Source organism: Anser cygnoides, chromosome 3, assembly GCF_040182565.1.
Source record: "Anser cygnoides isolate HZ-2024a breed goose chromosome 3, Taihu_goose_T2T_genome, whole genome shotgun sequence".
NCBI classification, from domain to species: Eukaryota; Metazoa; Chordata; class Aves; order Anseriformes; family Anatidae; genus Anser; species Anser cygnoides.
The window spans coordinates 13,812,350-13,824,969 of record NC_089875.1 but is presented as its reverse complement, the minus strand read 5'-3'; the positions used below and the strand labels follow the sequence as shown (position 1 = coordinate 13,824,969).

Sequence of the window (12,620 nt, the reverse complement as noted above, 5' to 3'; positions counted from 1 at the left end):
CGGGGTCAAGCGGGGCAGGGCTGGGGGCTGCCCCAGGCAGGGCGGGCAGGGAGGCCGGGGGTGGGTCCGCAGCCAGCCCAGCCTTTCAAAGTCCCTCGCTCCGAGGAGGAAATCGGGAAATATTTCCAGCAACAGCAGCAGCAGCAGGAGGAGGAGGAGGAGGAGGAGGGCCGGCGGTTTTCTCCCAGCCCCCGGAGGGATGCGGAGGGAGAGGAGGCTGCCTGCGGGGCGGGCTGGCTGAGCGCATCCCGGGGGCTGTGCGTGTGTGCGCTCCCTCCATCCCTCCCTCCCTCCCTTCATCCTCCCTCCCTCCCTCCCTCCCTCCCTTCCTCCTCCTCCTCCTCCTCCTCCCGCCCGCCCTCCCGCCGCCGCAGCCGCGCACCGGGGCTCCGCCACCCCGCGCCCCGCCGCGATGCCCCGCCGCTGCTGAACAGGCTCCGGCTGCTGCCCCCCCCCCCCCCTTCTTCCCTTCCCCAAACCCCCCGACAGGTAGGTCCGCGACCCCCCGGCCCTCGCCCTGCCCGCCCCGGCATCGGGGGGGCTGTATGGGGGGGTCTCCGGTACCGGGATGGGGGGAGGCGGGATGGGGATGGGGAGCCGCTGGGGGATGCCGCTGTGTCCCCCCCCCCTCCCCGGCCCGGGAATGCTTTTTGCAAGCCAGCCGCGGTACCTTTAGGCGAGGCGACTGGGGCTCGCCTCCCTCCCCCGCCGGCCAGTCGCGACATGTCGCGACGGGAGGCGCGCCTGCAGGGAGAGGGGTGCCTCCCCTCGCCCCGAGGGTCGAGCGTGCGGGAGCGGGGAGGGGGCTGGAGAGAGCCGCCCCCCCCCCCCCCCCGCCCTCCTCCGGGGGTCTTACGGGCATCTTCCCCCGGGGGGAGCCGTGCCTCCGCCCGGCGGGGCTGGCGGTGCCCGCAGCTGGGCTGCCTTGCCTCCAGCCCCGGGGGGTTCTGCCTTGAAACGGGTGCCGAGGCGAGTGGTCAGAGGCACCTGCAGCCACGCCGAAATCCCCGTTTCCCTCCCCGAGCGGCTGTGCCTTCCGAAGAAGGGCTGGCGTTCAGCAGCGCTCATCACGTAGGCTTTGTCTAGGTGGAAGCATGGCTGGGGCTCTTCCGTCATCGCGAGTTTAATTCTTTCATCGTAGCCTTGTTGCTTCCCTCCCCGCCGAGCCGTGCCAAGCGCTCGGCTCTGTCTCCGGGGCGAAAAGCGAGCGGCCGAGACGTTGGAGAAATGCAGCAGGCGCTAGGGAGAGGACCTGAGCCTGGAAAGGAAAGCCGTAGTAAAACCACAAGGTCACAGGCGTGTGGGTGCGAGTGGCTGATTTCAGGGCTCCTCTTGCCGGCGCTCTGCTTGGAGCCGTTCCTCCCGTCCTGGGTGCTGGAAAACCGGGAGTCAGGCGATGCAAGTGGGGGCCGAGGGAGGCTGGGGTCCCCTGGGCACTCTCCCGGTGGTGTTCTCGTGCTCTTTCTCGCCGCCCCGAAGAGAAGAGGTGTGCTTTTTTCCAGAAAGGGGAAGGTGGGATGCTCGCACGTTGGTGTGGTGATGGCAGCCAGGAGAAAACAGCTGTGCTGTGTGGCTGGGGCAGTGGGCATCACCAAAGAGAGGCAGCTGTGCTCGCTTGGGTGCATCTGATACATGTCTCCTTCTCACCTTTTTCTTCCAGCTGGTTCTTGAAGAGCAGCTTTGCCCCTTTTCTAGCATTTAAACCCAACAGGGGCACAGCCAAGCATTTCTAGAGCCAGAACCCACCAGTCAAGCCATGACCCCCCCCCAGCATCTCCCCAGGAAAGTTGAATCCTCTCATACCCGCCAGCTCTGTTTCTCTGGAAGCATAAACAACTCCAAAGACAATGCTGGGGAGCTGGGGAGCTCAAAGCTTCTCCTGAACCAGGGTTTGCATTCAAGATGTTTGAGGATGCACTCACTCTTTATCCTCGCATCCCTGAATGCCAACATCAAATAGAAGTGATAAGCCATGGAAATTTTGCCTGCTTCTTCTTACCCAACTCTCACTGAGCTTTTTGAGGTCTTTGGTTGTAAATTGCTCCTGAGATGTCTGATCTGGGTCTGCCCAGGCTGCAGCAGGTTTGCTCTCTTGGCACTGCTGTACCCAGCACGGCGTGGACTTGGCTCGTGTCCTTGCTCTCAGGAGTCCCCACAGCACCGTGATGATGCCACATGGGCACATCCATTTCTTTTACTGTCCGGACCTTTCTTTGGGGGTGTGCTGCTCTGCTCAGGACCGTCAGGGTTGCAATTTCCTGGCATCGCACCTAGGACAGAAGTTGGTTTTCTGTTCTATTGCTGGGGCCATACAGTCCTCCTGGCTTTTGGGGGAAAAGCCCCTGTTCAGCATCCTAATGAATCTCATGCCTTGTAATAAAGCCCAGCGTCCTCCAAGGTATGGGCATCTCCGGAGGACCAACCCATTCCTCTTGGACAACACAAGTGGCGTGTGATACGGGTGCTGTGGATAACCTGGAGCAGCCCATGTGCTGGATGCCATGATCCACACGTGTTCCTAGCTCACGGATATCCCGGCTGTGCCTGGGTCTGCAGCGGGGTGCTCGGGGTGCTGTCAGGACTATGGCATCCCACAGGGGCTGAGCTCCTGCCCAGTACATGAATGGTATCTCTCCAGCTCTTTTCAGGAAGCCCGTAGGGACTTGGCTTTCTCCACTATCTCTACCCCTCTGGCAAGTTTAGCTGAAATTGGGGGGAGAGGGGGGGTGAACAGACAGACAGACAGACATGGAAAGTGTGATTTCATATGCCTGGCTTCCTAAGGAAACCTGGCTACAAATAGAAGTGAGATTTGCTGCTGCGAAGAGCTGTTGGGGAGCCGCAGGAGGTGGATGAGGTGGGGGTTGGAGGGGTGGTTAACCCTGCTCTGGAGGCAGGTGGCCCAGGCCCTGCATGCCCGGGGGCTCAAATTGTCTTTCCTGAGATCTGGCAGTCTAAAATCCATGTGTCTGCTCGGGTCCGGTGTCCGGCTCCCTCTAGAGTCAGCGGTGCGAGCCTCTGGGTGATGACCACCCTCCACCAGCCCGGGCTGGACACACAGCTGAGGGATGGAGACACCCAGCTGATGGATGGAGCGTGCCACGGTGGCCTCCAGCCCAGATTAAGCTGCCCCAGCCCTTTCCCCACGCACATGCCCAGGGACGTCTCCCAGCTCTCCATCCCCGGATAGGCGCGGGGAGGTGGGGAAAGAGGGGAGCTCTGCTCTCTTGAAGCCTTCTGCTCCTTCCCCCCATAGAGCCCAGGAGCACATCCCACCACACAGGTGACCACCCCGGAGCTACCAGCCCAGGGGACAAACGGGCACAGGCAGGCAGAGAGGAGAGCAAGCCCTGTTCTACAGAAGCCCTAGGATCTGGGCAAATGCTTCCTTCCCAGCCTACTTGGGAGTGCAAGGTTTGTTAGCGATGTTTTATCCTCCCAACAGTCATTTTACAGAGAAATTGGATGCTTCTCAATAAAGACAAGACAAAAAAAAAACAGGTGGTAGGGATAGAGAAATGATCTGGAGACAGCAGCAACAAGGAGGAGAGATGTTAAAAAAAAATACAGCGCAAAGAATTAAGAATTAAGAATTTCTCCCTTGCTTCTCGTTTCCTGGCATTTTCGTCTCTGAGCTCGTGTATCGCAGAGAAAAGAGACAACTTGCCGCTCAGCCTCGATGCATTAAAAGGCAAAGCTGGAGTCTCCATGAAAAAAAAAAAAATCCAAGCTCAATCTCTACAAGCTGCCCCCAAATTCAACCAATCTGGCTGAAATTTTTTATGGGGGCTGATTTATTTTCTCTATTTATCTGTTTATTTTGGAAAGTTGCTGGGGAGATTGTGGGAGGGGATTGGATGCTGCATGCAAGAGATAGATAGGATACTTGGAAAAATCAGTTGCGGACTGATAATTATTCTAACTTTTTAATGTCCTTTACAGAAAACAGTGTGGCCTGGTGTGTATTTTACTCGATTGGCTTCATGGAGGGCTCATGCCTCTGACTATATTTGGAAAGGTTTTGATGGGTTTTGTACTGATGCAATCAGGATGCTGACGGCCTGGAAATCATTTTCCTGATGTGGAGATCCAGAGGGTCATGGGCAGGGGATGCCAGCAGTTTCGGAGTGACAGAGCTGGGTGGAAGGAAGAAGGAGCAGGGCTGCGAGCCAAGGGCTTTCCAAGCTGCCTTTAAAGTGCCATCGCACTCTGCTGCCCTGCGTGGCAACGTGGCTTTTGGACACCTCAGCTTTCCTCCACGGATCCAGAGGTCCAGCCAGCGTGGCATTCATCTCTTTCTCTTGCTGTCATGGGTAAAAATCACAGCTGGCAGGAGCTACGTTTTACCAAAGCTGCGCCACAGGGCAGTGTCCAGATCAGGGCTGTTGGCATCCTCTTTGTGTCCCTCAGCTGCAGGAAGCTGCACCTAGGCTCTTGGCTGATTTCCTGACTGATGGTCAGAGACCAGTTGATTTGTTGGGGCTTTTTTTTTTTTTTTTTCCTACAGTCATCACATCTTTTCCCAGTGCAGGGTTTGCTCAAGCCGTCCTGCTGTGAGGCAGATTGCTGCTTTCAACGAGGCGCAGGTGTACAGGCTCCAGCGTGGCCGGGAAGGGTCAGAAGGAGGTGGAGAGGTGTTAGCCTTCTGGAGACAGGGCTTTGGGTACAAGTACACTCGTGCAGACGGGGCATGCAAAGCTTTCTGCAGGAAAACTGCTCGCATTTAACTCTTAGGTGCTGCTCTCCTTCAAGAGAACCTGGGAAAGGGGTGCAGGGATTTGGAGAGCTCACGTCTCAGAGGATGCAGCTCCCACCTTCCGCGCACCCGTGACAAAACATGGGGACACTCTCCCATACAGGCTTGCAATAAATTCACTGTAACCATGCTTATTGTGGAGCTGATGTCGTAGTGGGGTAGGCACAGCCGGGTGGCTGTGGTGGCGGCTGTGACGGTGTGAAGGCTGCTGCGTTACAGCTGCTCTGTGTTGCGGAGTGCTTGCTGTCAAGTGATGGAAAGATAATTCCCCACGGAAAGTCTCTCTTTTTGCGTGGCCACTCCTTCCTCGTGAGCCCAACCTTTCCTGCCCAAGCCCTGTAACGAAGGCAGCCAGCCTGGAGGTGGTTTTTCAGCGCTCTGAACAGCGATGCTGCTACCAGCCTGTTGCAAACGGCTGCGAACTTCATCACACAAAGGTGCAGAAAAGCAGCAGGGAGGGTCTAAAAGCGGATACGGCCCGGGTGCCGTGCCCAGATGGGAGTGGGACTTTTGGGAGGCTGCTGCAAAGGAAAAGCTGTGTGTTGCTGAAGCGCGGAGCAGCTTTCAGGCTGGCTTTGCTCGCAGCACGCAGCCAGCCTGGAGGAGAGCTCCTTCAGCCTGGAGGAGCTCGTGGCAGAGCAGAGGCTAAAAGGCTGCTCTCTCCCCATCTGGCAGCTCCGGAGCTGGGGGGCCAGAGCACAAGCTGGCAGCAGGAGCTCTCTCCTACCAGCTTGTAAAGCCCAGGACTAGGGGAAAACCTCAAGCTCCCTTCTCCAGACAGAAGGCAAACATCTCTGCAGCCCTCTTAGCCTTGCTGCAGGCAAGAACTGGGGTTTTACAGCACTGAAGGCTGGAAGAAAGGCTGGCCAAATGTCCCTTGGCTGGGGTCTGGATCTAAACTGAGCTTGCCTCAAAGGGACCATGCAGCCCCTTGCAGGCTTTCTCTTGTGACTGCAAAAGCAGCTGCTGGCACTTTGGGGAGCTTCTGGGAAGTGAGCTGGGGGCTGGCTCTGCTGGCTAGCTCCAGCTCTACCTGAAAGCCTCCAGGCAGCCGGATCCGGGGGAAAAAATGAGCTTTGGGTCTGCCCTGTGTTGTAGGGTTGATGCTTACGGGCAGGTCTGTGCTGATCCAGGGTGGTAGCTTGCAGTTCGTCACCACACGTGTACAGCCAGCTCGTGCGTTTGCTTTTCTTGTTGATGGCCTGGCTGGGAAATGCAATTGAGACACCTTAATGAAAAGCTAACAAAGTTGGCTTTGAAGGGAAGGCTGGCATTCTGGTAGCCTTGCTTCTCGTTAGAGAATAATATGAATGATTTGTCTGGGAATATTCCTACTGCTGGGTTTGCAGCAGCCTGCTGACCATGGGCCGAGACCCCATGCAAATGCCAAGCAAGAGGGTCTCCAGGGACCGAGTTGTTTATTTTGGACTGTGCAAATAAAGAAACACTGCTAATTTTATAGCAGCTGCTTCTCAGAGAGATTTGGAGTGTCAGGCTCTGGTTGTGTATGCGTAGCCAGCATGTTGTGACCAAGCATTTTCTAACCCTCCATAATTCCTGAGCCTGCTGCTAATAACGCTGATTATGAATTGGTTCCAGTAGGAAGGGTGGGGGGTACCCGAATGTTTTTGATGACCACACTGCAGAATGTTGGAGAAAGTCCAACATAGGGTTGCTGGATGCTATGGCCACTCAAAGAAGGTTGCCTGCACATTGCCAAGGCTGGTGAGTTTTTCCTTATTAAGCTCCAGCCCTTCTCCACCCATCTGGGCTCTCCAGAAAAGCTCCACGTCTCTTTTCTCCTGCTGTCTCAGGGAAAAATGTTGTTTGTACACGGAGAGCTGCATGGAAAGGCCAGAAAGATGGATTGCTCAGATGCAAGCCTCTAGGCCTTTGTTCCTCCTGTTTAACGAAATATGGGACTTGATTAAAAAAATATATATTTGTGTTAGAATGTTTGAAAGGGAAGAACATGGCAAATAAAGTTCAAGTGACTTATTAATCTGATTTAGTGAGTAGTTTTTTTTTTTTCTGGCTGAGACTTCCAGTGCTCAAATCCTTTTAAGACTGCAGAGTTGGTCCAAAGTATGATGGGACTCTTCTATTCTTTATGACCTAAATCAGTGACCCAAAGCATAATATTTTCTCTAGAACCATCTGTTTTCTCCTCTTGCCAAGGGGATTTCACAATGCCTGGTTGCTCTGAATAATTGTACATGTGCAAGGATCTGACTTGCCACAGGGAGAAAATTAACTGAACAAGGGCAGGTGGATGCTTTGAGTTTCCTATTGATTGAAACTACTACCCTTTAGAAAGAGAGGGTGAAGAACCACAGAGCTGAGTAATATTTTATGCCCACACTAAATTTTTCTTAAGCCTACATATTTTTGAAATTAATTAATTAATTAAATGCTTAAGAGTTATCTGGGATAAATAGAGTAGATACCAAGCCAGCTTGTGTTTTGACAGCCCCTTTATCAAACATCTCCAAGAGTCGGTTTGAAGCAGAGTGAAACACAGTCGGGATTACAGATGTTGGGTGACTAATTAATGTTTCGGCTAAACTTCAATGACCATGAACGCACATCTGTTTCAACTTAGCTATCTGCAAAATGGCATAAAACAAGGTACTCTTCTTTGTAAACACCATGTTTTCATTTATTTTATACTTAAGATCTGTAAGCAATGACTAGAGCCTTCATTCTGGGAAGCAGAAGGTGTCTAGGGACTGTGACTTGGGGAGCAATGTTTGGGGTTTCTGACTCCAGCAGCAAGAGCTTCTCGTAGCATTAGCAGGATTTCCGATGCGAACAATTCCTGTATTCTAAATTGAGCTTCATACAGGAGACACGCTTTTTCTTGTTCATCTTATCTGTTCTTATCACCCAGCTCTCTGAATTGCTCACTTCCTGCTCGGTGTATCTTTTGCCTTACTTAATTAGAAAATTGGGAGGGGGCTGCTGCACAGAACAACAATTCCCAGTGAGGAGATGCCATTTACATATAACTGTCTTAATATATTTTCAGTATTATTCTTCCCTCCCAATAATCCCACTACAGCATTCTTCAATAAAAGCAAATCGAGCGGAGGGCGTTCATCCATCGTTACAACATCTCTTTAAGGAGTAGATCCCGTAACGTGGGTGCAAGATGGTACTCAATCCTCCAGACACTTCTTCCTTTGCATACAGCCTGTCCCTGCATAACGAGCCCCTGCCCTGATGAGGAGGGGTGATTTCTGCATCATAAGGAGAGGGGCGGTGGTGATCAGGCACTCCTTTTCGAGGAGGCGTTGGTGTGTCCCTGTTGGAGGGTAAATGCTTTTCCCTGGGAACGACTGGCTGTACGCTTGCAGTCAGCAGTGCTGGCTCGGTAGCAAGCCTGGTTCCCGGCTGTGCTGAGAAACAAGACCTCTTTGAGAAGGAAGAGGGAAGGTGAGCTTTGCCATCCCGTTGGGGTCACATCTAAGCACAGGTGACAGCTGGGACGCTGTCACTGGATGCAGCCTTTAGTACAGATGGGCTGGTCTGCAGCTCCAAGCGCGTGCAGCTAAGCATCTGGCACTAAGGGACAGTCGTGGCACTGAGGGACAGGGCTTAGTGATGGGACTCCATAGGTCAGGTTGGTGGCTGAACATGATGATCCTGAAGGTCATTTCCAATCCAGATGATTCCGTGATTCTGTGATCTCTTGGGCCCGGCGCTGTGTTTACTGGAGAGCAGGCAGATGGCAAATGGTGGGGCAAGACCTTCCAGGTATTACAGAGATGTTGCCTCTGCCTCCTGCTCATGTCCTCATCTCTGGCATGGACCTGAGAATATTACCCCTCTCTTAAAAGCTGTTATCTTTCATGACTCGGCTCTTCTTGGTTTTGTTTCTGGGGTGTTGTTTTCTTTTTACGAGCAAAACCTGTTCAGCCTTCTGTAGGCTTCAGCAAGGTAAAGGTATCAACATGCTTGTTTTCCTCTCTTCATAGAAACGTTTTTAAGTACTATGTGATTAAATTAACTTGGAATGGAGAAATGTAGTATGGCAAAGGCTCTCCTTGAGGAGAAAATATAGCTTTAATAACTAGGAATCTGGCTTTTATTGCCTAGTAAAATTGAGAATTTAATACTGAGCATGCTCAGGTTTTTGCACTAAGCATCTCTATGTAATTTAAGGCATCTGCTCTGTAGGTTTATGCACTGTTAACTAACTGCAAACCTCTTTAACAGCTCCCCGACACTGCTGGAAAATCCTGAGGCAGGACAAGGGCAAGTACTGCTGTCATGCCTGATGACTGATGTTGTAAATGGAGTGAGAAAGGCCCTTGCAGGGGGAGCCAGCAAAGCTGACCTAGTGGGAAAAGAGCGTAGGGACAGGCTTCCTCTCAGAGCATGCCAAGAGAGCCATGCTTGGATGCATATGGGGTTCTTTCCAGTTTTGGGAAGGTGCAAAGTGATGCGCTGTGGAAGAAATGGCTCCAAAATCATTAATTAAAGACTGCCCTTCTGGTGCGCCGTATGACCGAGGTACCGTTAAGAGCATGGTTTTGCCAAGGCTTGAGCTTGCTTTGTGCAGATATGGAGTAGATGCTCGGGAAGGACTGTGAGCAAGAAAAGGCTATAAAATATGTCCTTTACAGCGAACAAAAATATTCCAAAAAATGATCAGAGGATAGTAGATTTCCCTGTCCCCTCCTGCTCTTACCCTGAATTCCAATGCGTGAGTGCTCAATCATTTTGAAATGTGAAACACTTCTGCCAGCCGTGAAGCAAAATAACGGGTTTTAGTTAGATGAGAAACAAGAAAACACAACTGAAGACATAAACTTTCAGCAACGAGAGAGAAAATGGCATTAAACATCCGTGTAGCTGAAAGGGGTAGGTGCTAGCCCACTGGTAGCACCTGATTCAGTCCTTGCTCAGATAGCTGAACTAAAGATTTGTACGTGGAAAGCTGCAGTGATCATAACACGGTTAGGGCTCATTAGATGGGTCTTCTTGAGTAACAGGGTAATTTGATTATACATTTGGGAAAGGTGGGAAATAAATTGGATAGAAAGGAAGATCTGTTGTCTCTGGTCAGCCTCAGTGCATCTTTCCTTTTGTCTCTGCAGGTTGAGGACGTTTGGGACCTGCTCAGTGGAAGCGGCCATGTCGCAAGCAACTCACCCACCCACCTTCCTGGTGAATTTCCAACTCCTGAGCATTGTGGTGGTGCTGCTCGTCCATGCAGATGGCATATATGCAGAAAGCCCCAGTGAAGTGCCTGCGAACAAGTCTGAGGAGTGCACGGGCTCGTACATCTGCAAAAGGGGTGTGATTTTACCAATATGGGAACCACAAGACCCCTCGTTCGGTGACAAAATAGCTCGGGCAACAGTGTATTTTGTAGCGATGGTGTACATGTTCCTGGGAGTATCCATCATAGCTGACCGCTTCATGTCCTCCATCGAAGTCATTACATCCCAAGAGCGGGAAATAACCATCAAGAAGCCCAACGGCGAGACCAGCAAAACCACAGTGAGGATCTGGAATGAGACCGTTTCCAACCTCACGTTGATGGCCTTGGGCTCATCCGCTCCCGAGATCCTTCTGTCCGTTATCGAAGTGTGTGGTCACGGCTTCACAGCAGGGGACTTGGGGCCAAGCACAATTGTTGGAAGTGCTGCGTTTAACATGTTTGTCATCATTGCAATCTGTGTTTATGTTGTTCCTGATGGAGAGATAAGGAAGATCAAGCACTTGCGAGTGTTTTTTGTTACAGCGGCCTGGAGCATCTTTGCCTACACTTGGCTTTACATTATTTTATCTGTGTCTTCTCCTGGTGTTGTGGAGGTTTGGGAAGGCTTGCTCACCTTCTTCTTCTTCCCTATCTGTGTGGTGTTTGCCTGGATAGCTGACAGGAGACTTTTATTTTACAAGTATGTATACAAGAAATATCGAGCTGGCAAGCAGAGAGGTATGATTATTGAGCATGAGGGTGACCGGCCCTCCTCCAAAGCTGATATTGAGATGGATGGAAAGGTTGCTAATTCTCACGTGGAGAACTTTTTGGATGGGACACTGGTGTTGGAGGTGGATGAAAAAGACCAGGATGATGAGGAAGCCAGGAGAGAAATGGCTCGGATCCTGAAGGAGCTGAAACAAAAACACCCCGACAAAGAAATTGAGCAGCTTATAGAGTTGGCCAACTACCAGGTCCTAAGTCAGCAGCAGAAGAGCAGGGCCTTTTACCGCATCCAGGCCACTCGGCTCATGACAGGAGCTGGCAACATCTTGAAGAGACATGCTGCAGACCAGGCCCGCAAAGCCGTCAGCATGCATGAAGTCAACAGTGAGATGGCAGAAAACGATCCCATCAGCAAGCTCTACTTTGAGCAGGGTACCTACCAGTGTCTGGAGAACTGTGGCACTGTCGCCCTGACCATCATTCGCCGGGGCGGCGACTTGACCAACACGGTGTACGTTGACTTCCGGACAGAGGATGGGACAGCCAATGCTGGCTCTGACTATGAATTCACTGAAGGGACAGTGGTCTTCAAGCCTGGAGAGACCCAGAAGGAGATCCGTGTTGGCATAATCGATGATGACATATTTGAGGAGGATGAGAATTTCCTGGTCCATCTCAGCAATGTCCGCGTGAGCACTGAGGCCTCAGATGAGGGCATTCTTGAGGCCACTCGTGTCTCAACGCTTGCCTGCCTGGGCTCACCGTCTACTGCCACTGTCACCATCTTTGACGATGACCATGCTGGCATCTTCACCTTTGAGGAACCAGTAACACATGTCAGCGAGAGTGTGGGGACCATGGAAGTGAAAGTGTTGCGAACCTCCGGCGCGCGAGGAAATGTTATTGTGCCCTATAAAACCATTGAAGGCTCAGCCAAAGGTGGAGGAGAGGACTTTGAAGACACCTGCGGGGAGCTGGAGTTCCAGAACGATGAGATAGTGTAAGTGAAGGTTTCATTTGTTACTTACAGTCTGTCATTCTCCTGAAATTAAATGCACGTGGCTACCAGAGCTGCACTGGAGGTGTGTGGGTGCCAGTGAGTTGCAGCAAGCTGTGAATGGTCTTGCGTGCTTTAGGGAGCCTGAAATGCCATGTTCCTGCCTTGCTAGCAGATCAGACAGTGGCAGCTGCTCAGGGGCACTCCACCCCAGATGGAACTGGTTTGTGAGGCCAGCTTCCCACCTTCTACCCGTGAGCCGAGCAGATCTCTGTAGTCTTGGCTCTACAGCGTAGGAGAGAACACCACTGAGCTGGCTGTTACCTCCATCCCCAGGCAGTCACCTGTCTAAATCAAGTGTGTGAATTGTGGTAACCACTTCCCTTTGACTGAGCTCACTTGGGACTGGAACACAGTCTGTTCCACTGATACTTGCTTTTAGTTGGCTTTGGAGAAAGCCACCTCTTCCTTCTCCTTTTCTAAGGGCCTGGGTGACTGTCTAGTGCATGCCCCGAAAAACTGTTGTCATGTAGAGAAGCTTCATGGTTAGAATGCAACTGGAGCCATGTCTGTCTGTTTGCAAATAAAAAAATAATAATAATAATAAAAAAAAAAAAAGGAAGCTGAAAGCTGGTGGAGGCTAGTCCTGAGTAGCGCTAGGCAACAGGTGGAAAAACTGTGCTGTATCCTTGTTTATCACATTTTATGGAGAATGTCAGTCAGCCCAGTAAATCACAGTTGAAAACATCTACACTTGGCTATGTTTTAAATATATTTTCTTGCTCAGCTGTGGCTCTGGGAGAGAAAAAGCTGGGACTTGCATTGCTCCAGCCTCAGGCTCTTCCTACAGTCAAGTCTGTGCCTACAGACCAGGCCCTGCCAACTGTAGACTCAGTAGCAAAAAAAACTGAGTAGGACTTGGAGCAGTC

General features: G+C 51.8%; 1 protein-coding gene across 5 annotated transcripts in view; it reads left to right on the top strand.

Moving 5' to 3' along the window:
• SLC8A1 (solute carrier family 8 member A1) overlaps positions 1-12,620 on the top strand; it is a 106,659-nt gene that overhangs the window by 14,339 nt on the left and 79,700 nt on the right. For 4 of the 5 annotated variants that reach the window (XM_066995477.1, XM_048048338.2, XM_013196171.3 and 1 more), the window contains exon 2: positions 9,859-11,694. In XM_066995477.1, the coding sequence (XP_066851578.1) occupies positions 9,896-11,694 (1,799 nt within the window). In that variant the 5' untranslated portion in view covers positions 9,859-9,895. Of the gene's footprint in view, positions 1-372; positions 490-9,858; positions 11,695-12,620 lie in introns of those variants that run through there. The other variant, XM_066995476.1, reaches the window with a different exon arrangement.